The following is a 26,324-nucleotide window of genomic DNA, read 5'->3' on the forward strand; positions in this document are numbered from 1 at the left end:
CCTTGAGTGTTTGAAGGAGAGTCTATGAGCATGAGATGCCTGACCGTGTGGAGGATGCGTAGAGGCGGCTGTGGTGGACTGGGCTTCCAGACTTCACAGTGTATGCATGCAGGCCGTGTTAGAAAACCAGAAGAGACAGTGCTAGAGAGGATTATCTGAAAAGGGGATAACGTTATCCAGTGACCTTTGTGCTCCATGCATGCGTACGTGTGTAATGTAAATATATGTCTGTGGTACACACAACTCGAAACCCACTGCGTTAGAGAGGTGTGCATGATGGAGAAGAAAGACTACATACGTCAGTTCTGAGGAGAGAAGATGTGAATGTAAAATGTTATTATCTGTGTGACCCTCTCAGGGCAAGTATGATTAAGTTTTGTTCCTGTGACAAAGCAAAGGTTTATTTTGGTTCAGTTTTGGAGACTTTGATTCATGGCCATTTGTCCCTGTTGGCCCTGTGGTGACACAGTGGTTATGGTGGAAGTGAGTGGCAGAGGCGCCACCTGCCTCAAGGAGCCAGGAATGAAGGAAAGAAGGGGCTGGGATTCCAACATCCCCTTTAGGGGACCCCCCATGGCACAGCTTCTGGAGGTCCCTCTTCCTTAAGGCTCTACTGCCCGTAATAAAATAAAGTGCTTAGCCTATAGATTGTCAAAAATCAGGACAATTAACTGAACAGTGTGATAGGATTAATGGCTCCATTCTTTGGTGTCTGTCCTTCAGGCAAAGGTGCTTAGTTACATGGGCCCTTCTTCTACTTAGATCATTTTGTCAGTAGAATGGACAGTCTGCTAGAATGTCAATAAAATTACAAACTTATTTTTCCTGTCATGCCTGTGACATGTATATTAAAGATAAAAAGTTGTTCATTAGGCTAAGTTATATTTGCCTTTAAGAAATGTAGTGTCCCCTTTAAAATCAGTGTAACTAAATAATGGGGTTATGTGGATTTATTGGGTGTGACTTTTCTGTGAAATGAAGATGTTTCTCAGTGAATCTAAACATTTAAAATGTTTAAAACTTAGTCTGTTCTGTACCTAACTCATTATTGGGAAATCATGCCCACTTTCTAAATTTGACAAAAGTAAAAAACAAATTGTAAACAATGAACATCCAGATGTAAGTATGATACATTCAAATGTGAAGGCTGTTTAAGTTTCTCTTGAGGTCTCAGCATTCAGATCTGTGTTTATGAATCCCACCACTAGGTGTGAGGCCTCGGGCAGTCCCCCCCCACCCCCCTCAGTGGTGAGCCGCTCCACTCTACAGCAGGGTTCCTTTGATGTAGGATTACTGTATGGATTAGTTAGGAAGGTACCCATGGAGCCTCACCATAGTGTCTGCCGTTCACATAGTCCCAAGAGATGGGGTGTGCAGGAGTCGGGTGAGGGGGGATCAGCCCTCAAACAGTCTGGAAGGTGTCAGTAGAATTTGGAAATTTTTGTTAGTTTATTGGGGGCAGGTAAAGATGATGTGGTTATTTTCTTAGTTCTATTTGTCACTTAAAGGAGCTTTAAGAGCTGTATGGGTATGAAAGCTGCCTCCAGAGCAGACCTTAAGCGATCAGACCGTTAGCTCAGGTTTTTCTAAGAAAGACTGCTGTTAATTGTTGTAGGGCATTGTATGCATGACGTTCTCAGTGAATCTTAACATTGTTTTAGGGAACTAATTTTTATATGTTATAGGAAGCTATGCTTTCTTTATTAGACAGTTTTTATCCATTTTGTGTAGAGAATTTGCTTATATTGTGAATAGACACTTCCATCTGGTAAAGTTCTTGTTGTGGGTCTGGTTCCTTCCATATTTATCTATTTCGTCTCTGAAAGTTTGGTTAGATGTCAAAGATGTCTGGGTTGGCAGCGGGTGCTTGAAGGGCAGAGTGTGTCTGTAAAGGCTCTTTGCCCGCCCGGGCTTTGCTGTCAGCCCAGCCCTCCCCCATCGGCTGGTTCCACTGATGAGTCTAGAGAGCAGTTGTGAAAGTTGGCCATGTGCTAGGCCCTGCTCTAGAGTCTGAAAACTATACTGTCCTTTCTGTGGCAGGACATCAGCTGACAGGAGTGGTGAGACCTGGTTCATAGATTTCAAGACAAAGCAACACATACTGTGGTGCAGATGTGAACAGAAAGCTGTGGGGCGCTGACGAGCACGGTGCACACACATGACCGAGCGCATGGCTGATGTGCACTGCGGACTGCCCGAGAGGTCTGACGGAATGGGAGGGTGCTCTTTGTCAGTCACAAAACAAATTCTGGCAGGGGCCCATGGGATAGCACCTTTCAGGATGTGGTAGCACATCCAGTCTGTGTGATTCTGATAGAGATCACAGCTAAAACACCAGCCACCCTTTCACCTCACAGCTAAGTCTTCTTACTAGTTTCGGTTTTGGAAGATATGCTAATATTATGTCTAATTTGGAAGTTGACATGCACACATATTGAATGTAACACTGAAGGTTACAATAAATAGTAAAAGACTCATCAAGTTGATTCTTGGGTTAGGAGGAGAGCTAAATGAGGAATGAAGAGCCATAGGTTATGGCAAAGATAATTAAATCATGAGTGGTTATTAGAAACTTCTCATTTTTTAAAAAATCTAAATTCTAATCTTTAAAAAAGATTTAGTGGTTGCTATAGCAACTGTATTAGTTTTCCATTGGTGGTGTCAGTGTATAACAAATTATTACACATTTATTTTCTTAATAATTAATTTGGGGAGGGCACACATGCCAAGTTAGGCACGTAGAGGTCAGAGAGTGACTTAGTGGAGATGGCTCTCTCCGCCCACCTTTCCCTGGTCCTGGGAATCAAAGGCGGGGTCGGGAGGGAGGGGGGTGGCCGAGGCTTGCCTGCTAAGCACCTGGACCTGCTGAACCAGCTGGCTGGCCCAACACAGTTGTTGTCTTAGAGTTTGGTTGGTCATGCCTGACAAAGGTTGAAGCAGCTAAAATCAAGGTGTTGATGGTCTTCATTCCACCCTCTTCTCAGTGAACCCTGCTTCTGGTTTTCTCAGCCTCTCCTCTAGTCAGTCAGCCTTTACAGGTTGTCTCAGGCTGTCTACTCCCACCTCAGAGCGGACAAGAGTGGCCTGAGCCTCCTGGTGTCCAGCTAGCTGTTCTTTTTTCCTGCCTTTCTCCTCATTTTAAAGGGCCTAGTGATACTGTGGAGTCAACTCAGATAAGTAGACGAACCTTTTTATTCACTACACCCTGAATTCTATTAGCATATCCCAGTTCCCCTTTGTAGAGTAATATATGTTCTGAGAGCTGAGGAACTGAGACATGGGCACTGTCTGAGATGCCGTTATTATACACTATAACATTATTATAACATTAGGCTGCATTTTACCATATGGTGTGCCAAAACCAGCTTAGGAGCACCATGATAACCCTAATATATGTGAAGTTTTATTTTGAAAAATGCTCTCAGCCTCTTCGATTTCTAATCAAATTTAAAACAAGCTTTCATTTCATGGATTTAGAAGACATCTAAACACTGGCGATATCCAAATTATTCCTCAGCTCCAATTTCAGCACAGAACCTAAGACTGAAATGCAACTGCCAGCTCAGTTGGATATCCAATGGGCCTTCTTTAAATCTGGAGGTGGGAGATGGCTTAGTAGGTAAAGCATTTGTCATCCAAGTGTGAATAATGTAGTTCAGATCCTCAGCTCCCACATAAACACCTCCCAGGTATGGTGACAAGCCTGTATTCCCAGCACTCTAAAGCCAACGGACGGATCCCCAAAGCGAGGCAGCCAACCAGACTAGCCGACTTGGTGAACAGAGTTCAAATTAGAGACCGTGCATCAGGCTATAAGGCAGAGAGCAATCAAGAACAACACCTGACAACCCCCAGCCTCTACCACATGACGTACATAGGCCTGGCCATACCTGTGCACACAAACGTGTCTCCCAACATACAAAATAATAAAAAGTGAAGTCATTTTATCTGTCTACCTACGTATCTTTCCTTCCTTTTATCCTTCCTTCCATCCTCTCCCTCCCCCCCCCCCTTTCTTCTGGTCATACTTCAAACCTCACATCCCAGTCTTCAGCTTTCTGTGGCTAACGCTAGACCTTTACCTGAGCCTTAACATGTTGTATGAAAACAGCCCCTTCAGAATTCACATGGAGTCTGACTAAGCACCACTGTACTTGGTTCAGGCCATCACCCCCTCAGCAGTTACAGTAATTCCTGAACTGTTTTCTCCTCTTGTTCTGCACCTCCCTCCCTGCTACCTACTCACTCCCTGCTACCTACTTTGGAATTTTACATGAAGTAGCCAGAGATCCTAAAAACAAAACAACAACAACAACAACAAAAAGAAACCAAACAGTAATGAGCTGGAGCGATGGCTCAGCAATTAAGAACACTGGCTGCTCTTCCAGAGGTCCTGAGTTCTATTTCCAGTACCCCCATGGTGGCTCACAGCCATCTGTCATGGAATCTGATTCCCTCTTCTGGTATTCATGAAAACAAAGCACTCTTATACATAGGATGAATGAATAAATAAATATGCAAGATAAATTCTTTTTCCCATCTCATGCATTTGGTACACTCATCTGTCTGTAAAGCCCCTGTTCATCCTGTATTTGAGTGTCTCTCCTGTACTTTCCCTGTGGCTCCAGCCACAGTGACTGACAGACTGACAGACAGTTCATTGATTTCTCTTCTCCTAAGACCGTAAACTTCATGATGGCAGCAACACTTTTTGTTGTTGCTGCTCTATTCTCAGAGCTAGACTAGTGCATGACACGTAGTAAATGCTCAAACGTTTATCAAATGGATGCTTCATAATCTGCTGAGCATCACCTGTTCTTGGTCCAGGTCATCATCCCTAGTTTATAAATAAATAAATATGCACGATAAATTCTTTGTCCTGGCTTCCCACATCATGCATCTAGTATACTCATCTGTCTGCTGAGCCATCTCTCCAGCTCATTTCTGTTTGGTTTGGGGTTCCCCTCTCCCCTCAATGTATCACTTTGGGCTTGTTTAGTAATCAGAAGTACTCATGGTAAGACCTCTTAATACAAAAGGACATATTTTACGTAGGTCTAATTTGCTTTTAGACAGCATGTGATAGTATCTTTTCTTAGGACGGTAGGACTACATTTAATGAGGAGAATGTTCTGTGGCATGGAGGTGTTTTCCTCTGCTCGCTGGCCGCTCTTCGTTTCACCTTAATATTCTTATACACCTTGAAAGCTAGGCAGTTACAAATATCTGTTTCTCTTTTAGCCACAGAACAGCTCTTTTGTAGTAACATACATCATTAAGAAATTATGTCAGAAAGAGCCAAAAGTCTTGGATTTTAGTCCTGCTCTGTACTACAGATACTTGAAGAATTCTTGATTTCTCCTTCGGTTAAATGAGACCAACAATTGTCATCCTACTGTCTTAATGGAACTGGAGAATAGTAGAAAGTGTTTGAAGATGATTTATAAACTCTAAAGTGCCAGGAAAGTGGAGAAGTTCAAATCAGCTGTATCTTTTCTCTGTGGTTGATTGTTTTTAACTACAGCATACCTGATGTGTCAGCTTTACGGAGTCTAACGGGCAGGAAGCTCTTTAATCTGGCATCTGTTTTCTATCCCGTAATGCCACACCCAAATCTGTGTTCTCCACTTCTTCATTTCCTTGCTAAGGACCCTTTATCAGGTTTCTCACTCTGGGCTCTGTTGCTAGAGTCTCCAATTCTCTGATGCTTCTACATGTATATAGTACTATATACTGCTACAGCAGCAGCAAATACTACTATTGCTGCTACTGCTGCTGCTGCTGCTACTATTACTATCACTGCTGCTGCTACTACTATTATTACTGAGATTGATTGTGTTGCCCACGACAACAGACAAATGTAGCCGCCCACAGCTACATTCCACCCAGTTACCTGATCACCTGGAAGGAAAGCTGGGGATAGGAACAGGGTGACGAAAGAAACATGGAACCAAGACCAGATTCCTGCTCAAGGCTCGAGAAGTTTAAAGGAGGTCTCCAAATATATATAGGCAGGGCAAGACCCTTCCCCCAAACCTGGAAACAGGTCTGCAGACTGGTTCGCTTGCTCTGCAGGAGGCTGGCGTCAGGTGTCTGCTAGTGTCTCTCAGGAAGCAGCTGTCCTTGGAGAACAAGGGGCTTCACCTTGGTCTCAGCGCTCCACCCTAGGTGGAAGGGATTATGGCTAGCACAGGAATTCTTGCTCAAAGGCTGTCAAGTCAGGCCAGATGACATAATACCCCAATAAGACTCTCTACAGACAAAGGGTAGTTTTAGCCTCAGTTTTTTTGTCCTGGTTCAAACCTCATCTCTCATTGCTAGTTCTGTACATCCAAGTCTTCTGCCTTTCCTGATTTCCCAATCTTCTCTAATGTGGCAAGGACTGGCCCAAGTACCTACACGGAGTTTACACATTTAAGGCCCCAGCCTAGAAAACCTGCCCCATCCTTCTTTAGAGTTTTTATTCTTTCAGACTCAGTTCTGCCATTGACTCCCCAGTGACTTGAATTCCTCATTGTGAGTTAGCTCTTGTGATGTTGACTTTTCCCTTTGCACTTTGTGCTTTGGGCTGTTAGCTATTTTGTTTTGTTTGAACATGGTGTGTCCTATTCCATGAGCTCATGAAGAACTAAGGCTACTTCACTGAAGAAAATGAAGTGGTCTTCTTAGGAAACTGCAATAGCGCCAGGTGGTGGTGGCACATACCTTTAATCCCAGCACTTGGGAGGCAGAGGCAGGCAGATTTCTGAGTTTGAGGCCAGCCTGGTGTACAGAGTAAGTTCCAGGACAGTCAGGGCTACATAGAGAAACCCTGTCTCGAAAAAACCAAATAATAATAATAATAATAATAATAAATAAAAAAGGAAACTGCAGTAGGTTGAACAGGAATCTCCATGGGATATGTCCACATCCTAATCCCTAAACCTGGAAATGTGACCCTACTTGGAAAAGCAGTCTTTTTGTTGGAATTTAGCAACATTACTAAATGTTACTTCCAATATTATAGTAATTTGTTAGAACTGCTGTGAGGAACTAAGTAGAAGATTAAAGCAGATGGCTGTGTATCTGTTACAGTTCTCATCACTGACCAAAATGCCAGAAACAGGTGACTTAGGGGAGGAAAGCCTTAGTTTGGCTCGCTGTCCCAGGTGATCTCAGCACATTATGGTGAGGAAGACATGGTGGCTGGAACAGACGATGGAGCTCCTCAGATCACCCAGGCATACAGAAGGTCAGCGACTGGGGCCAGAAGCAAAGAGAACCAATTGTCAAAACTTCTCCCATGGCAAACCACTGTGTCAGCCAGGTCCCACCTCTTAAAGGTTCTACAGCTTCCTAAAACTGTCAGCAGTTGGAGACTGTCTTAGTCAGGGTTTCTATTCCTGCACAAACATCATGACCAAGAATCAAGTTGGGGAGGAAAGGGTTTATTCAATTTACACCTTCCACACTGCTGTTGATCACCAAAGGAAGTCAGGACTGGAACTCAAGCAGGCCAGGAAGCAGGAGCTGATGCAGAGGCCATGGAGGGATGTTTCTTACTGGCTTGCTTCCCCTGGCTTGCTCAGCCTGCTCTCTTATAGAACCCAAGAGCACCAGCCCAGGGATGGTACCACCCACAAGGGGCTAGGCTTTCCCCCCTTGATCACTAATTGAGAAAATGCCCCACAGCTGGATCTCATGGAGGCACTTCCCCAAATGAAGCTCTCTTCTCTGATAACTCCAGCCTGTGTCAAGTTGGCGCACAAAACCAGCCAGTACAGAGACCAAGTAATTCCACACAGGAGCCATAGGAAGCAGGTCAGATTTAGGCTGGAGCAGCAGGAGAACCTAGCACCATTTCTGTCACCGCCCATGTTTCACTCTTACTCCAATGACCTAGGAACTACATGTTCTCAGGAAAGAATGGCTGAATAAAAACAGTTCTTGCCTGTGAACTCTCTGTCTAGTTATACTGGTAGTAGTATTGATAAGGATTGTACAAACGGGTATGCTGAAAGAAGCCTTTGAAGACAGATTCCTCTTATTTTTTCAAAGGATTTATTTAAAAATATTTTTATAAGTCTGGTATGGTGTGCACACCTTTAATCCCAGCACTTTGAAAGGCAGAGGCAGGTGGATCTCTGAGTTTAAGGCCAGCCTAATCTACAGAGTGAGTTTCAGGATAGCCAGAGCTGCACAGAGAAACCCTGTCTCAAAAACAAACAAAAAATAGTAGTATGGGTGTTTTGCTGACATGAATGCCTGTGTACTTGCATGCAAAGCTCTCAGAGGTCAGAAGAGGGTGTTGAACCCCTGGAACAGGAGTTCAGACGTTTGTGATCTGCCACGTGGGTGCAAACCAGGTCCTCTGGAAGAGCAACCAGTGCTCTTAACTACTAAGCCATCTCTAACCCCTACAATATTTATTTTAATTTTTTTAAAAAAAGATTTATTTATTTATTATATGTAAGTACACTGTAACTGTCTTCAGACACTCCAGAAGAGGGCATCAGATCTCATTATGGATGGTTGTGAGCCACCATGTGGTTGCTAGGATTTGAACTCTGGACCTTTGGAAGAACAGTCAATGCTCTTAACCACTGAGCCATCTCTCCAGCCCTTTATTTTCATTTTTTAATTTCATATTGTGTGCATATGTGTAAGTGAGTGCAGGTGCAGAGGCCAGAAGAGGGCATCAGGTCCCCTGTAGCTGGACTAGAGCTGTAGTGAGCTGCCTGGCGTGGGTGCTAGGGATGAGGCTTGGGTCCTCTGTATGAGCTTATGCGCTCTGAACCACTGAGTCATTGCTCCCACCTTTTCGCTGTTTTAAGTATGTGCAGGGTAGTGATGGAAGTTTAATACTTTTTACATACTTTTAAAAATTGTCCTTTTAACATACCATTTTCTTTCTTTCTTTCTTTCTTTCTTTCTTTTTTTGGTATAGAATAGAGTTTATTCAGGGCAGTGGATGGGAGTTAATGGGGTAGTGGAGGCAGAGAGAGGGAGAGAGAGAGTAGAGAAGTGGAGGAGTGGAGGCCGGCCATGACCACGTGGAGAGAGGGGGGAGCAGAGAGATGAGAGTGGGATGAGAGAGAGAGCAGCGTGCCATGTTCTGTGAGATTGTTTCCTCCTAGAAGACTCAGAAGTTACACACATGGTCTCACCAACAAGACTGTCTAAACAAGAGCTGAACAGAGGCCGTAATAGACGTCCAGAAGTGGACGGCAAAGCCCACAAGGCCTCAGCCCTGTGGAAAGAAGGACAGGCAGCTAAGGGATGCTGAGAGGGATAGAGAGGCTTCCCCAGGGAAGAGCTCGCCAGCCGGTTACCCAAAACCAAACGGTCAGCCCTCAAAACATACATACCGATAACATTACATGACCAAGCAAGTTATATTTAGGAATATATATGTATATACACATATGCACGTAACAATGGAAAGATGCCACGGGCATAAAACAGCAAAGAGGGGTATATGGACCAGTTTGAAATAAGGAAATTATCTCAAAAATAATTGTCCTTTTAGAGTAAGTTTAATTTTATATAAATATATGTTATAATACCTTTGTATTAGTCAGAGTTCTTTAGAGTAACAGAACTTACGAAATGACTAGAATGACTCTGTCTTTATATATGTATCTATAGGTATCGCTATGCCTATGTATATATATATGAATCATATATACAATTTATTAGAATGCCTTACAGACTGTAGTTCAGGTAATCCAACAGTCCAGTAGTTGTTCAGTCCATGAGTCTGATGTCTCAGCTGATCTGCAGTCTACACTGGAATCCTGTAGAGGTAGAGCACTGGTGTTAGCACCAGGGAAGGAAGGAACGGTTTGCTAGCAGAGAAGACCAGTCAGGCAAAGAGCTTCCTTCTGTGTTCTTCACAGGCTGCCAGTGAAAGGTGTGGCTCAGGTTACAGGAGGGGCTTCCCACTCCAAGTTATTAAAGTGTGTGCTCCGTCATTTGGGTCTAGTTAACTCCAGATGTAGTCAAGTAGCCAACCAGGAATAGGCATCACAACCTTCCTTGAAATAGAAAAAAAGATTGGAAAATTGGAGCATCTCTAATTCTACAAATGAAAACTTTCACCCATTTCTTCTTTACGACTAATAGAATGTTTGTTATTAACTGAGATAAATTTAATATTCACTGGCTTTCAGATCTCACTTAGAGAAAGTATCTTAGAGCAATAAAGTAACTTAACGTGCCACAACGTCTAGGGAAACCAGCACTTAACCAACCGGGCAGCTTCTGCAAATCTGTAAACCTCGGCTCACCCTTGGAAGTTGGGCGTGGGACCTAGCATCACTGAGTCTTACAAACTGATGAACTGCAACTCTAATGCTAGCCACTCCGGCTTCCTACAGGAGCCAAGTCGTCTAATCCTCACAGCCACCCCACTCTACCTGTGCTTTTTACTGAGAGAAACTTGCCCAGAGTCATGACACCAAAAGTGAGTCGCTATGGCTGGTAATTTTTGTCCCATTCTGACTTAACATTTAATACAGTGGGAAGTTGTGCTGAGTGAATCTACAAAGCCTCTCTGCCTAGTTCAGAGCTGAGTGTGCCTACCTCCAGAGGCTGGTGTGGGGCTGGGAGAGGCGGCTGAATAAGCACCAGGTGCTGCTGACCAGCTCTGAGCTGCACTGGGCTGCTCACTCCCCGGCCTACGTGATTTACCTAGCATTAAGGCTGATTGTTGGTGATTGTGTACTTATGTTAGATTACTCAGGGTGCCTCTCTGAGTACATGCGTGTACCTAAACTTGCGCCTCAAGTGCGGCACTCCTAATCACACTTCTTATGCAGAGAATGAATAAGAGGCCAGCGGCAGAGAGAAGCTTCTGAAAGAATCTTTTGTGCACGCCTCAGAATCGGGTATGTTGACCTGGAGAAATCCTTAAGATGAATGCAAGAAAGACATGGCAGAAAATATCTACTCTAATGAGGTTTTGTATATTATTTTTTACATTTGCTCTTTATTCTCATTATTATATGTGCACATACACATACTCATGGGCATGCCACAGGTAGGATGCCCACTGGGAGTCAGTTTTTGTGTTGTGGGTCCTAGGAATGGAACTCTGGTTGTCAGGTAGATGTAGCAAACTCTTTTTAAAAAGGCCTTGTGTTGGTTTTGTTTACAGGGAAATTTTAATGTAAATTCTATTTTACAATAAAATAGTTTCATGTTTTGAGTTATTCTTAGTACTAATTGTGGCCAAGAGCATCCTCTCCTAGATTTTAGTGTCTTGGTTAGCTTTCTGTTGCTGAGATAAAGCACCGTGACCACGTGCAGCTTGTGAGGAAAAGTTTTATCAGGCTTACAGGTCAGAGAGTCCGTCATCAAGGAAAGTCAGTGCAGGAACTGGAGCCGATAGGCCACAGTGACCCGAGACCATGGAGGAGTGCCGCTCTCTGGAGTCCTGGAGAGCTGCTGGTCTTCGTTCTCCATTTAGACCCTGGAGACACTGGCTCTGATCCTGGCCAGCATAGCTCAGTAGATGAGCTTGCCAGGGAGAGTGGGGCAAGCAGGCGAACAGTGGAGTGTTCCATGTCTGTGTGCCGCCACCAGAAAGTGTGGCTCAGATTTAAGGCGGGCCTTCCTGCTTCAGGTAAACTGATCAAGAAAATCCCTCTCAGGGAATACTCAGCAGCCTGGGTGTTAGTTATTTCCAGATGGAGTCACACTGACAACCAAAATTAGTCATCACATATATTATCAAGACCCCTGATTGTTCATGTCTTAGAATGCAGGAAACAGTATACAGGAATGCCGTGGTCTCTTGGTTTTATGATTTCAGTGTTTTAATTGTCTGTTGAACTCAAAAATATACCTTTCCTTCCTTCTAGGCCATTCATAAGTCACAGTAATTCAGAAAGTATCCAGTTACAGACAAAATGACTATTCCCACATTGCTACTTTCTCCTTGCCGGCGTTTGCTAACCCGCGTCTCGAGACTGCCTTCCGCGTGGCTCCTTCACTCAAGCCACCCTGCGCCGGGACCCCCAGGCGCTCGGCCAGACCCTTTTGAACACCACTGCACTAAGAGGGTGCTACTGTCTGACGGCTTCAGGAGAACTTTATGTGTCCAGGCAACTTTGAAGGACCACACCGAAGGACTTTCTGATAAAGAACAAAGATTTGTGGATAGACTTTATACGGGCTTAGTTCAAGGGCAGAGAGCTTGCCTAGCGGAGGCCATAACTCTCGTGGAATCCACTCACACCAGGAAGAAGGAGCTGGCTCAGGTGCTGCTCCAGAGAGTCTTAGGCCACCAGCGGGAGCGGGAGCTGCGGAACCAAGGAAAGCCCCTCACATTTCGAGTAGGTCGGTTTTCTTGTTCTGTTGTTCAGGAAATGGTTTTCTAAATTCTTCTTTTAAAATACATCCAAGAGGTATGAGATCAAATTGAGATTTCTTTGCTTGATATTTGAATGAAATATAAATGCTGTGTTTTACAGATGTTAATCTTCATATATGGTAAAATGGCCATGACCATTTGAAGCAAGCCTGTGTACTCAGGAAGAGTAAGGATCTTGCCATGGATTCCAGAACCCACACTGATTGGATGACTGTTGTCAGTCTTTGTTTTTGCACCCCATCCATGATTAGTTACCCTGGTCACATTGGAAGCCTGTATCTTGGCTGCTTCATTGACCTTTCTGTACACAGGCCTTCCTTCTCCTCCTTTTGTTTTCTTTAGTCTTGCTGTCTTACATAGACTTTATGTTCATCCTTCTGCCTCAGCCTCTTGAATGCTGGGATTTCAAGCACGCCCTATGACCCCAGCCTCTCACTTCACTGAGATGCTTTCCTTAAAAATGTTTTATTCATTCTTTGTGAATTTCAGTCCCTCTTATCATCCCCTCCCCTCATATCTGCCCTTTGCCCTTACAACTTTTCCCCCAAAATAAGAACACACAAACAACTACAACAGCAACAAACCCAAAGCATAAAAAATATCTCATCATGGAAGTTGTGTGTCTCAGTGCCCCACAGTAGCTCGCTCTGTCCACACATCTTCACCTGCAAGTGTTCCTTGCCATGAATCATTGGTCTGCTTTGAGGTCTCTGGCTTCTGTGACGCCATCAATACTCGATCCTCACTGGGACTCCTCCTGTTACCCTGTTGTTGCCCTGCGTCATGGAAGTCCTGCAGCTTTAGATCAGCAGGACCGGCCTTTTCACATCTCCCAGCTGTTCACACATGATATACATTTTGGGGAAGGCCAACTCAGAGCCTGGATCTGGGCCTGGGTGGGCCTGGGTGGTCAGCACACTGCCTCTCCTTTATCTGCACCACCAGGGCAAGTTCTCCAGCACTGCTCCAGCTAGGCCACCCGAGGCCACCTTTGGCTGGAGGCAGTTAGCTCTCGCTCTCATGCCCTTGGGGCTAGCTCACCCATCCCATGCTTCCTCAGCCGGCTTCACTGTGCTACCCAGTCACCGTGAGGGGCCCACTCTCCCAAGTGCCCACCTGTGATGATTGGCTCACCTATGTCTTCACCATCAGGGCACATCACTTTGTTGCCTAGGCAAAGTGCAGGGCCTTTCTCTTGTGCTCCTGACCCTGTGGACAGCGTTCCTGATTGCAAGAAGTGGCAAGGGGCATGGCCGCATCACCTCTGCGCCTATGGCAGATGAGGGTGGGGTCAGCTCTTCCAACACTCACTCCCTTGGGGCCATTTTACCCACACACCCCCGCCACCAGGGTCAGCTCCACTGTGCTGCCTGGGTAAGGTGCAGGGCCCTCCCTCCCAAATGCTGCCTCAGGTGAGAAATGGGGCCAGCTCTCCAGAGCTCTCCAGTCAGTGAGGGCAGGGCCAGTTCTGCACATTCCCTGGACATCCATGTGATCCCCGGCTGCCACCCCGACCAGGGACATCCTCATGTACTCTAGTGGTAGTATGCGCCATGCATGTCGCCACTGACCCCTGCCACTGCATAGCCATGGACCCAGGCAGCTCAGGCTGGGACTCAGGCCACCAGGCCAGGCATCAAGCTAGGATGAGCAGAAGACTGCCGTCTGCTCTGTCCCTGGCTGGTATAAGCACACCACCACCACCAAGGTGCCTCTGCTCATTGCCAGGGGAGTGGGGAGACATACTTTTTATTAAGCTTCTAGGGGTGGCTCTCAGCCCAGCCATCTTCATACTGTGATTTTAAAGGAGAGAGAGATTGTTTCCTATCTGTATTTAAATGTTCATTTGACTTTTTAGATTATTTGACTTTGTCCTGAGATTGTAAACTTGTTATATTTTTGAAACCATGTAGTGTGGAATAATTTAGATATACTTTTGAGCAGCAGGAGTTAAGCAGGGCAATTTGGGTGGACAGAGTGTCCCATGACAGTGAACCGGGTGATTTGAACCATCTCTTCTGCTAAAAAGAGCTTGAGATGGTGGTGTAGTACAGGAACTGGTGGGGGAGTGAGTAGATGCTTGCAAACATTGACATTGTACCAGCCTTTGTGTCACAGTGTATCGGTTACACAGGGTCAAAGCTCCTAGGATTAGATACAGATGCTTTAAAGATGGTTTTCACAAATAGCTCTCAACCAATCTCTGTAGTTGTCCACACATCTCACAGTCCTTTCTCTCCCCGAAAGGAGAGACTCTCATTTTAAGAGTACTACACTGGGACTTAGTAGTTTTCTCCTTGGAGAGAAAACCTAGCATGACAAAGTCTACTTATACTCAGCTTTAGAGAACCCTTGAAGAGACAAGAGTCTCAGGGAGATGTTGGCTTAGCGGCTCACACACACCCTCTCAGGCTCTCTGCATAGTCCACCCTGCTCTTAGGCCAGATTAACGCAAATCTTCAGTTATTTCGTCATCATCATAAATAAAAGTAACACAGATTTATTCAGCATCTATAAAGGTGCCTGAGATACACAACATATACCCTTGAAGATTGTTAAATGCCTGTTTAATATCCTTCATTTGATGGGAACAGCTCTCATGCCCTGCAGTGTACGTGACACACTGTACCAAACACAATCTCATTTGATTCTTAACCTGCAAAGCCCCGTACTACTGCAGCAGCTGCTGTCCTGAGGAGAATGCCGAGGCACGGGGGAGGTGAGCAGCACAGGACAGGCCACACATCTTACAGGGCTGAGACGCACGGACAGCCAGGGCTTGCCCTCACCTGCTGTGACCAGCTGGCTCTCTAATAGGTGCTTCTCTACCATTTGGAACACAAGTGGGTTTTTTCAGATTTCCTTTTATTAGATATTTTCTTAAAGTTATGAGTAAGAAGAAAAATACTTGTATGGAAAATTACTTTCTCAATAACTGGCAATTTGTAGAGTAATGGATTGTTTTTCCAGTGGGCAGAAGCAGAAGGGGGTGGGTGGAATAATTACCCACCATGATGAGAGGAGGGCAGGCGTAGAGATTCTGTACCCCACAACACAAGCAATAACGTGTTCCCAAAGATCTGCATTACAGGAAAAGGGCAAACCACTTCTTCTGATTGGTGAAAGTGAACTTTATGACCGTACAGAACTTGCAATTTTTCCTCTCTATCACACTGCTACTCAAAAATTAGATAAAGATAAGATTTTTCACTTACTCTTTAAGGCTTGTTAAAATATGTCAGTTATGATTTTCACAGACTAGATGAAACTACTTATGGTGTTGATTTTATTAATGCGAGACCTGTAAGTCACTCAAGGCACACTCACACAGCATCTAGGCCCTGCCCCAAAGACTTCCAAGGAGCCATTCCCAGCCCATTCACATCAGGGCAGTGTCCAGGCCGCACCTTACAGGAGGACAAGAAGCCTAAGACCAGCCTACCGAGTCCTTGAGCTTGCCCCAAGACCAGGCCACATAACCCTTCAATCCCAGCCCCCTGAAAAGCCCCCAGGCCAAAGAAACCTGTATAAAACCTGCCTCCTGCTCCGTTCTTTGCTCCTTGTCCCAAAAGAGACAGCCACTGTCCTGTGTTTTTCCCTTCAAATCTCTTGTGTGAGGTTTGTTGTGTGTGTGACTTTAGTATCCTTGGTTCCCCAATGCCAGGGTGTGTTTTCACCTGAGCTGTAACACAGACCTCTTTCTACTGTAGGATTGTCCGGGCCCCCTGGTGCAGGAAAATCGACCTTCATAGAATGTTTTGGGAAGATGCTGACTGAGCAAGGGCACAGATTGTCTGTGCTAGCTGTGGACCCATCCTCTTGCACCAGTGGTGGTGAGTGTGGCTGCTCTTTGTAGCTGGACAGCTAGTGGAGCTTTGATACAGCTTAGTGGGATTTGGTAGTTGGGTGGCCTCTAGCCGCCACCCGGGTTTGATCTCATGAATGGTGCCATTTCTGTTCTGCAGACTGATGTAGACACTCTGAGACTTGGTTAGGAAGTGCTGCACTCCACAGAGGAGGTCAGCCTGTGGTAGCTCTGTGGATATCAGGCAGGGTGAGAGGGGCCCGCAGATGAGGCTGACCAGAGGCCGAGTGTTAGCCTTTGGTGATCATGCCTAAGACCAGGCCCTGTTTGCAGACTTTGTTTCTACAGTGGTCTCTGCTCCTCTGTTACTATCTTTATGGTGTTGTAGTATCTCTTCAGTTAATCGTGAGGGAAAAGTACAAGTGTTTATAGCTTGCCATCTGTCTATGTCTAGGGAAAGAAAGCCCCTGAAGGTCCCTGTGACTTACTGCTGTTTCCTAAGGCTCTCGGCACAGTGAGCACACAGTGCACTGCACAGTGCTCAGCACTTAGTTGCTGCTGTGAGGTCATGCATTCACTCAACACTTAATTTGCAGCTCATCAGAGATAAAATGAATGTAAACTTAGCTCCCTAAGGATCATTTAAAGAACATATACAAAATCTTTCCTGTAACTACCCAGGAACCATTTCCTCTTCGCTCTCCTTGAGTTAAGCTGCTCGGATTACAGCTCTCCACTGAACTGGCATTGGAGTTTCTTCTGTAGGTGAGGCACCAGCAAAGGGGACTATGCTGTGGGGTGAATGTGACACAGTGCTCTTGGCCTTGCTCAGTTGGTGCCTTGTGAGGGAAACAGACAGCATCAGTAGTCACACTATAGTATGTGCTCTGAGGGGTAAATGCTTGGTATTTAGTGACAGTGTTGGGTTTGTATGCTGTGCTGTTCTTCAGAAAGTAATCATACTTGAAAGACCTTAGGTCAGGAGAGAAGTAGATAACATTCTTAATTACCCTTTTCTGAGGAATATGGCTCAGAGCAGTCAAAGGGTTTGGTTCACTGTGATAGAAAGTTTAACGGTAAATGAAATTATACTCTAGTTCCAAGATTAATCCTTGTCAATTTTTTGTCTAGGTTATTTACTGTTTAAGAACTTTGCTAAATGAACCTGGCACATGCTTTTAGTGCCAGCACTCAGCAGGCAGAAGTAGGCAGATTTGTGAGATTGAGGCCAACCTGACTACAAAGCAAGTTCCAGGGTAGCCAGACTACACAGAAAAACTCTGTTTTGAAAAACCAAACCAAACAAAGAAACAAACAAAGTTTTGCTACATGAAAATTAATAAAAGGTTTTCATAAATGATTCTAATTTTTGTACAATGGAGAAGGCCATTTCCTCTCCACCTTCATGGTCTAGACTATTTTCCATAGAGAAATACATCAGTAACTTGAAATAGTAATTAATAACAGACCTGATGTTATATCCTGTGATTAAAGTTTCATAGCACATAGCTAAGTGGCTGGCTCCTAACCTTTCTTTTCTATGTGTATGTGTGTGCATGCATGTGTGTAGGGAGACATGTGAGTGAAGGTCAGAGGTCAGCCTCAGAGTCATTCCTTGGGTGCTACCCGTCTGACAGACTCTCTCGGGCTCTTGGAACCCACCAAGTAGGCTCTGTGGGCTGGTAGCAGGCGCCAGGGATCCATACCTCTGCCTTCAGTGCTAGGATGGCAAGCATGTGCCACAGGTTTTGCAGGAGTGCTAGGGTCAAACTCATTTCCTTGTGCTTGCAAGACAAGCACTTTACCAAGTTGTGGTTCTTAACCTTTTCAAACTGAAAGTGAAGGGTCCTATTCTTAGGTTTTAAAACTGTGTCTGTAATTTAAGAGAAGAATAGATGCAGCTAAATAGAATGTTATAAATGTGAATTCCCAGTCTATGTAAACATTAATTTATCTATTCATTTATTCATTTCTACTTGTGCCTTAGAGTCATGAGCCTTCCTGTGATATAGCATCGAGACCACCCTGGGAACGACAGCTAATATTTTGGGTTCACTGGCAAGAACGGGTCTGTGGGAGAATAAGAGGCTAATGCTTTGTTGAATGTGCTGGCATCCACAGGGTAGTGCACACATACAGCAGGTTGTGCACTTCCACAGGGGTGATTTCTGCAGAAAAATACTTTGGGAAAGGTTTTATGTGGAAAAAATAAGTTGAGGAATATGGTAGGCATGCGTCCTAGAATTAGTGCCTGCTAGAAGGCTCTAATGTGGAATAATAAAAGAAACGGGCATACCTTTAAGGAACTCAGTCTTCACTGTCTCACGGTGAGTGTAAATGTTCAGGTAAGACTATCCCCATTCCTTGTATGTAACTGTATGGCAAAAGGAAATTAGTAGGATGGAGAGCTAGCTCAGTGGTTAAGAGCACTGCTCTTGCAGAGGACCCAGTTCAGTTACCAGCACCTACACTGGGTAGCTTACAACCACCTATAACTCTAGTTCCAGGAAGTTATGAGGCCAGCACCTCCAACCTCCAAGGGCACCTGCACTTATGCATATATACTCACCTGTGGACACACACACACACACACACACACACACACAAATGATAAAAATCAATTACAAAAAAAGCAAGTAGGAAAAGGTAATTGGTTTGAGGGCCCAATTCTTTCAGAATTTCAAGTGCTGCTTGCTGTTTGCTCAAACACTACAATTAATTCAAAAAATATAATTAGTCCGTTCCCTGGGCAGCAGTTGAGTATCTACGATAACCACTTTGTTTAGCATTCACTGTACAGTAGCTTCTAGATGAGGTCATAGGCAGAGAATGTAAGCTATACATATTTTCTCCACCTTGGCACTGGCAACATTTGCTGACTGATGGCAAGTCTTTGTTGGTGGCAGAGATCCGTGTTATGTGGTGGCTGTCTTATGAATTGAGGTTAGCTTCACTGAATCCTGCCATTTCTCGGGTGGTGCAGTAGCATCCTGCCCTGTCTTTGACAAGTGAAAACGTCCCTAGATACAGCAGATTCTTGTGAGGTGGGGGCGGGAATGGACGCTGGTTGGAAACCATCACAAGACGGAAATTAAACAAATGCTCCTGTCTTACCGTGCGCTCCATGCAGGGGAGGGGTGAGAAATTACAGACTGGCATAAAGCTGACAGACAGACGCCTCTGTACAAAGAAGACAGGGGGAGGGGACGTCGCCAAAGTTATCGTGCGTCCTTCAGGGTGCCAGCAGATTGCAGAGCAGTTGCTGTGTGCTGTACAGATTTACAGCAAAGGGCATGTCATAAGAAAGTTCCAGTAGGACTCTGGAGGAAAAGACTTTAGTGTGTGTAAGATAGATATGGCCTGTTATGTTACTAGGTCTTGAAGCACATATTCTGTTCCTGTGTAATGTCATTTGAACCTCAGCACGGCTTACTATTCCATTTTTGTAGGAAAGGAGGGGTTCAGGAAGGTAAAAGTAACACTCCAAAATGAAGTAGCCAGGACCCTGATTTGACCTCTTGTGAATTAGTGACAAGAGGACATACAGATGTCCTGGTAGGACACCAGCAAAGCAGCAGGCACACCAGTGTGGAGGATAGCCATGAGGAGACACAGTGCTGGGCGAGAGGGTTGGCTTGGCACTGGAAGGCCAACACTGGTCAAGGAAGGTAAGGTAGGGTTGTTGCCTGGGGCATCAGAGGCTTAGATTTGAACCTTCCGTCAATTCTAGGAGGCCTTGTTGGTTTCCAGGAGCTTGGAATGATCCAATAGTCACTTCAGTGTGAGGATAGACAGTGAGCTAGAAGAGAACTCAGTAATGTGACGTACACCTGAGGCTTGGGAAGAAATACCATAAATCATGTCCTCTTGCAATTTGTTGATTGGTAATTAGCCCTTACAGCTCTTCCATGACTGTAAAATTTAACTATGTGTTTCAGGGTCCCTCTTAGGTGATAAAACCCGGATGACTGAGCTGTCAAGAGATATGAACGCATACATCAGGCCCTCTCCTACCAGTGGGACTCTAGGAGGGGTAACCAGGACCACAAATGAAGCCATTGTGTTGTGTGAAGGAGGGGGCTATGACATCATTCTTATTGAGACTGTCGGTGAGTGTAATACTCTACTTCACAAGAGTAGTGTACTTTTATAATGAGTGCTATTTAAAGATGACTAACAACTGACTTCATTTAGTTCATTCAGCAGATATGAACTATAATTAGATAAAAGCTATTGCCCCACAGACAATGTGAGTATATGGGCCATGTTCCCTACCCACAGAGCCTGCCAGAAAAAAAGGTGAAAGTGAGCCCTGTGTCTGCACAGCTGATGTCTACGCTGGCATGTTCTGTGTGCCAGAGGATAGTAAGCACTCAATGACCTTGGGAAGTAAATCCCAGCACCCCAACACACGTAGGGTCATGGTGCTAGCTCTTTCCTCCATAGCACAGTGATGTGCAGTGAGAACATCACACGAAACCCCAGCACGTCACGCTCTAGTGGAGAGATGACCTTTTGGTTTACTTGTGATGACAGTATATGACAGCACCCAAACCAGTGTTTGGGGGAATCAGTGAAGACCTCCTGGAGGAGGGAGGGTGGGGTCTAATGGTGGGGAATAGAGACGTGGTGAGAAAACATGACTCCTTCAGAGAAGTGCAGCTTGCTCAGGCCACTTACAGCATTGCAGACAAAGAGACGCTTGCAACAGTGGCCAGGAGGGCAAGGTTTCCTTATGTGCCCTGCCAGAGTTTTCATTTCCCTGAAAGGAGTGGGAAGCTATGGGAAGCCACGCATGCATTTGGAGGGATCCGCACAGCAGAATGAAGACTGATTAGAACACTTACGAGTGGAGGTGGAAGGCAGTTAAACCATGGCGTCAGTCCAAGAAAGGAAATGGGGGGGTAGGTGCTACGTCAAGTAAGCATTAGGATCGGAGAGGAGATGAACTCAAGAGCGTCCACAGTTGACAGAACTTATGTCTGTGTGTTCCTGCTGCCCACAGAGACCAGAAGAGGATGATGACTCCCCTGGGTCTAGAGTTGGGAGCCACTCACTAGGTGGTGGAAGAACAGAGCTGCTCTGCAGAGGCAGCAAGTGCCCTTGACCACTGAGCTCTCTCTGCCTCCCTGGGGGTGGCTTTCACGAGACCCTTCAGTGGTCCTTGTCTGCACTTAAGAGGTCTCTCCAAGAATGTTCAAAGAGGGGAGGATGGGGGTGTGCAGAGTGGACTAGAGGGGAAAGTGTAAAGACATGAACATAGTGGCAGACACGGTTTAGACACGCCAAGAGAACGCTTTCAGACGAGGAGAGAATGGCGTCTGGAGGGTCTCCATCCGACAGCGGCCTGCTGAGAAGCGGGAGGCTGTGTTGGCAACGTAATCCAAACTCAGGCTAATAGCGTTTGGGGAGTAGTCGGGGATTAGATAAGGTGCTGCCCGCGAGGCCTCTGTAATGGTGTTTGTGAAAGTAGAGGAGACACCTGCATCTGATGCTTGCTCTGTCTCCACAGCTCTTCCCACCTGACACTGTCTGCCTGGGAGATGCCCCGCGTTTGCCACTCTGCAGGCTGCGGAACAAATGAGCTTGCTTTCTTCGTTAAGTCTTGGGTTCTGAGTTATAGCAACAGGGCTTTAAAGGGGTTAATGTATGACCATGAAGATGAGGAAGTAAGTGAAAGAGAATGTAAATGACAAAAAGGAAAAACAGCATTTTAAATAAAGTTGTGATTTAAATTTCCAGGTGTGGGGCAGTCAGAGTTTGCTGTGGCTGACATGGTCGACATGTTTGTTCTGTTGCTGCCGCCAGCAGGAGGGGATGAACTGCAGGTAAGCCTTTGGTGCTCTGGCCCTCCCATAGCTACCTCTGAAAGAGCAAATGTGCAGTGTAATATTGCTGTGAATGAAGTGGAAGGTGCGTTTGAGCAGCACTGGTCCCACTGCTAACGTCCACGAGGCCACAGGCAGCTTCTCTGTATGCGTGGCTTGTTCTTCTCAACTAACGTAATAAAAGACGTGCCTCTGAGCTACTCCTACCACTTAACTGTTTCCTAGTCAGCACAGAGCGACTATGGTCCAAAGAGACCACAGCATCATGAATCCAACGCTGGACTCAGAAGTAATGCATGTGGTAGATACCGTTGGGGAGCATACGTACTGTCTAACAGTGCAGCACCCCCCTCCTCAGTCAGTCCATCATTAGCCAGCCCAAGTCTTCCACAGTGTCTCTTCCTTTACGTCAGACACCAGCCTAGTTTCCGGGCCATGCTACAAAGCTGAAGGGTCCCACTTCCTCTCAGGTGCAATAATTCATGGGAATAATTCACAAAATTCAGGAAAATTCTATAATCCTAGGTTTATGATAAACTCTAGCCCAATGAAGAAGAGACACACAGGAGGTGTGTGTGTGTGTGTGTGTGTGTGTGTGTGTGTGTGTGTGTGACTTAGACACACCTACACATTGTGCAAAGGGCTGGGGGAACTCTGTGGGTGGGAGAGAGGCAGACACACCCATGATTATATGAAGGGGTTTTTTATTCTTTTTTTTACGTGATAGAGCCATTTTTGCCTCTGGTGAGCTTCACCCAGGGGGCTGAGGTGTTAGATAATCAACAGTCACCAAGTGGCTCAAACCAGTGACTATGGAGTTAATTAATTGCCTCATGTTGATGAAGAGTAAGGACTGGTTGAGGGGTGAGCAAGTGAAAGTTGATTTTTATCAAGGAAAAAGGACTCTGGAGTGGAAGGGGTTGTCCCGAGAGGGGACCATCATGCTGTTTAATGCTCTGATGTGGGACTTACATTGGGATGTGCATAGACCCTGAGGTACTCTTTACTGAGACTTATCATTCTTTGGGCACATCATGACCAGTCAGTGAGGGCCCCCACACTCTTGTGTGTCCCCTTGGCACAGCTGGAGTGATGCTTTGTTCATCCAGTCCCAGTGGACATATGTCTCCGTCACCTTTTCTACTCTCTCACCTCTTACTTACTTGGTTGGCTACTACTGATCGAGTCGTTTCCCTTCCTTGTGCTAGGGTGAGGTGACTAGCTTGTAACCTACCATTCTCCCTCACTCCCTGTGATGAGCTGGGCCACGAGCTCTTGTCTCCGTAAGATGCTGTAAGCTGCTGTAAGCTGCCTCCTGCCACCATCGTGTTTTATCTTGGTCATCTGTCTACTCAACATCTGGAGAGATCTCACTAAGTTAGTCTCTAAGTTTGAAAGGGATTTTATAGATGAATTCCATAGTTCCAACAGCTGGTGCATCAGGTAATTCTTGTCAGTTATTACTCCTGGCACGTGAACTCAGGAAGACACAGAAGAAATGACAGTAGAGTGACTGAAGTCATGGAATCTGCTGTTGTCCTGTTCTCAGGGTAGTTGGGAGCAAATGGGATGCTTCTGATAAATGTGCTTCTTTCTTCTGCTCTCTCTAGGGCATCAAAAGGGGTATCATTGAAATGGCGGATTTGGTTGTTATAACTAAATCTGATGGAGACTTGGTTGTGCCAGCCCGCAGGATCCAAGCAGAGTACGTGAGCGCACTCAAGTTGCTCCGTAGGCGCTCAGAAGTCTGGAGGCCAAAGGTCGGCTTGCGTTCCTTTCTGTGTTCCTCACTGGGTGGACTGTGCACCGTCGGAGAGAGGACACAGGTCTCAGGCTGGACGTTTATTCAGCCTTCGCTTGAATGTAAAGACTATGCTTTGAGAAACTATGACAAAGCCCGATTTGTTGCACTAGTTTTACAGAGAATCTTTCAGCCACAGAATGTCAAAAACTAGAGTAAGTGACAGCTGAGCCTGCTCAGCACCCCGTGCAAACCATTTGGAGGTGAAAGGAAGTTGGTCCTAAAGGAGCTGTCCTCCAGAGTAGGGAGTGCTAATGGTTTGAGTGTTAGGATTTGGGGAGCTGAGCAAAGGCTTGCAAGGTGGGGCCTTCTCTCGTGTTCTTTCCAGTAAGTTAAGAAAATGAAGAAAGACCCTGTGGGAAGCAGGGCCTCCCCTTGGCCCTGGCTGCTCCTCTGCATCGTGAGAGCAGTGAGTCCTTTTCTCCTGCTGCCTTCTCTGTGACTCCTGCGGGGGAGGGGTGGCTGTCTTGTCCATGGAGGTGCTGGGCACTTGCCTACCCTGATAGGACAAGGAAGGGAGCACATCCTCAGCTTGCTTCATCTCTGGCCGCTAGGCCTGAGGGAGCCTTCCTCCCGTTGCCTCTGCTCATCCCATGAGGCGCAAGAGCTCTCTGGGATTTCCTCGATTATGAGGCGCAAGAGCTCTCTGGATTTTCCTCGAAATTTATGGCTTGTATTCCTGGATACAAGCCATAAATTTCTGACCTAAAGAATTGGGCCTTACCCCTTGTTCTGAAAAGACTCAGTGAAGCAGTATAGAGCAAAATCAGAACAGGGAAGTGGGAAGGGTTGGGTGGGAAAACAGGGGGAGGGAAGGGGACTGATGGGACTTTCGGGGAGTGGGGGTCCAGAAAAGGGGAAATCATTTGAAATGTAAATAAATATATCAATAAATTAAAAAAAAAAAGAAATCACATGGAAAAAAAAAAGAATTGGGCCTTAACTTGGTGATGTACATGATCAATTCAAGGCATACAGTGCAGTATGTGCCAGCATGTTGCTCTGACAGAGCTGCAGCATCCCGTTTGGGTCTTTTGTTTCTATAAATGCTAAGAATTCATTGGCAAATCCTGTGACATAACAGTTCTGCTGCCTTCTCAATAGGTGATTCGCATTTCTGCCAGAAGTGGAGAGGGCATTTCGGAGATGTGGGATGCGATGAGAGAGTTTCAGCACCAAATGCTGGCCAGTGGGGAGCTGGCCGCCAAGAGACAGACACAGCACAAAGTCTGGATGTGGAATCTCATTCAGGAAAACGTCTTGGAACACTTCAAGACCCATCCCAAGATCCGGGAACAGATCCCCCTGATGGAGAGAGAGGTTCTCAGTGGAGCCCTCTCCCCAGGACGAGCAGCAGATTTACTGCTGAAAGCTTTTAAAAGCAGACACTAATAAATTCATCCTGTGCAATCACTTTGTAGAGTTTCCCTGAGTGCTGAATATCCAAACATCACCTGCATGTTTATTCCATTACAGCTGGATCCTGCCCCGGCTAGGAACTGCTTGTAACCTTGAAGCTGTGGGTGGAGTGGTTAGACACACAGCAGCTAGGAGACCCTGCTGTGTGGGGCTGGTTCCACTGTATCCTTTCCTTAGCTCTGACATGCTGGCCTGCTAAGTAGTTTCTTCCCAAGACCCCTAAGTGGAGAAAGCTCAGGAGGAGAAAGAAGATCTTAAATTTTGAAATGGTTACATCAATTCTCTGTTCTCTGAATTGCCAGAGAAAAATATAAGCCAGAATGACCATACTTCTGAAAACTTATTTGAGGCCAGAACAATACACACCGGGTTTCTTAGAATTGAAAGTCGTGATTGGCATTTAGAAATTCTAAGAATTTCTGAAGTGGCCATGCATACTTGTAACAAAACACCTGGAATGATGTGAGTCCAATTTTTAAACTCCACTCGGCTGGACTTAGAAGGTGTCCTCTCCATGACAATGGAAAGGGGAAATCAGCTACAGATGTGGGCCCAAGTTCCCTAGAGACTCAGGTAGGATTAGGACAGTTCAGGGTTCCTCAGTTTGAAAATTATGAAATGTTTCTGCTTCTACTTGCCTTGCCTTGACCAATTTACTTCACATTAGATCTACTTTTGTGTGTGCGTGTGTATGTTTGTGTGTAAACACACACTTTGTATACTTGCATGTGGTAGCAACAGGTCATCATTGGGTGGGCTTCTGTGTGTTCTATTGCTGGCCACTTTTCTTTTTTGAGAAGCGTCTTACTATGTAGCCTAACTGGCCTTGAACTCCTGCGGTACAGCAGGCCAATCTTGAGCTCAGAGATCCACCTGGCTCTGCCTCCTCAGTGCTAGGATTAAAGGTGTGTGTCACAGGGCCTGGAATATCCACCTTTCTTTTTAAACGAAAATGTCTGAATCTGAAACCCAGCAATTCAGCCAGCCCCAGGGCCCTGCCCTCTCTGCCCTACAGCATTACAGTGGAGGATTATGGGTACAAAGCATGATACCCAGCTTTGGTGTGGGTCCTGAGGATTGAACTTGGATCCTTAGGTTTGTACAGCAAGCATGTTC

The 26,324-nt window shown here is 45.6% G+C and overlaps 1 protein-coding gene across 8 annotated transcripts in view; it reads left to right on the top strand.

The window, feature by feature from the left end:
- Mmaa (metabolism of cobalamin associated A) overlaps positions 1 to 25,202 on the top strand; it is a 441,074-nt gene extending 415,872 nt beyond the window's left edge. For 2 of the 8 annotated variants that reach the window (XM_052166204.1, XM_052166208.1), the window contains exons 2-7: positions 11,844 to 12,321; positions 16,066 to 16,188; positions 20,099 to 20,269; positions 21,903 to 21,988; positions 23,599 to 23,748; positions 24,894 to 25,202. In XM_052166204.1, the coding sequence (XP_052022164.1) occupies positions 11,892 to 12,321; positions 16,066 to 16,188; positions 20,099 to 20,269; positions 21,903 to 21,988; positions 23,599 to 23,748; positions 24,894 to 25,181 (1,248 nt within the window). In that variant the 5' untranslated portion in view covers positions 11,844 to 11,891 and the 3' untranslated portion in view covers positions 25,182 to 25,202. Of the gene's footprint in view, positions 1 to 7,083; positions 7,232 to 10,799; positions 10,940 to 11,843; positions 12,322 to 16,065; positions 16,189 to 20,098; positions 20,270 to 21,902; positions 21,989 to 23,598; positions 23,749 to 24,893 lie in introns of those variants that run through there. The other 6 variants (XM_052166206.1, XM_052166211.1, XM_052166209.1 and 3 more) reach the window with 6 other exon arrangements.
- Positions 25,203 to 26,324: the final 1,122 nt, after the last annotated feature.

Source organism: Apodemus sylvaticus, chromosome 21 (genome assembly GCF_947179515.1).
Source record: "Apodemus sylvaticus chromosome 21, mApoSyl1.1, whole genome shotgun sequence".
In the NCBI taxonomy this organism is placed as follows: domain Eukaryota; kingdom Metazoa; phylum Chordata; class Mammalia; order Rodentia; family Muridae; genus Apodemus; species Apodemus sylvaticus.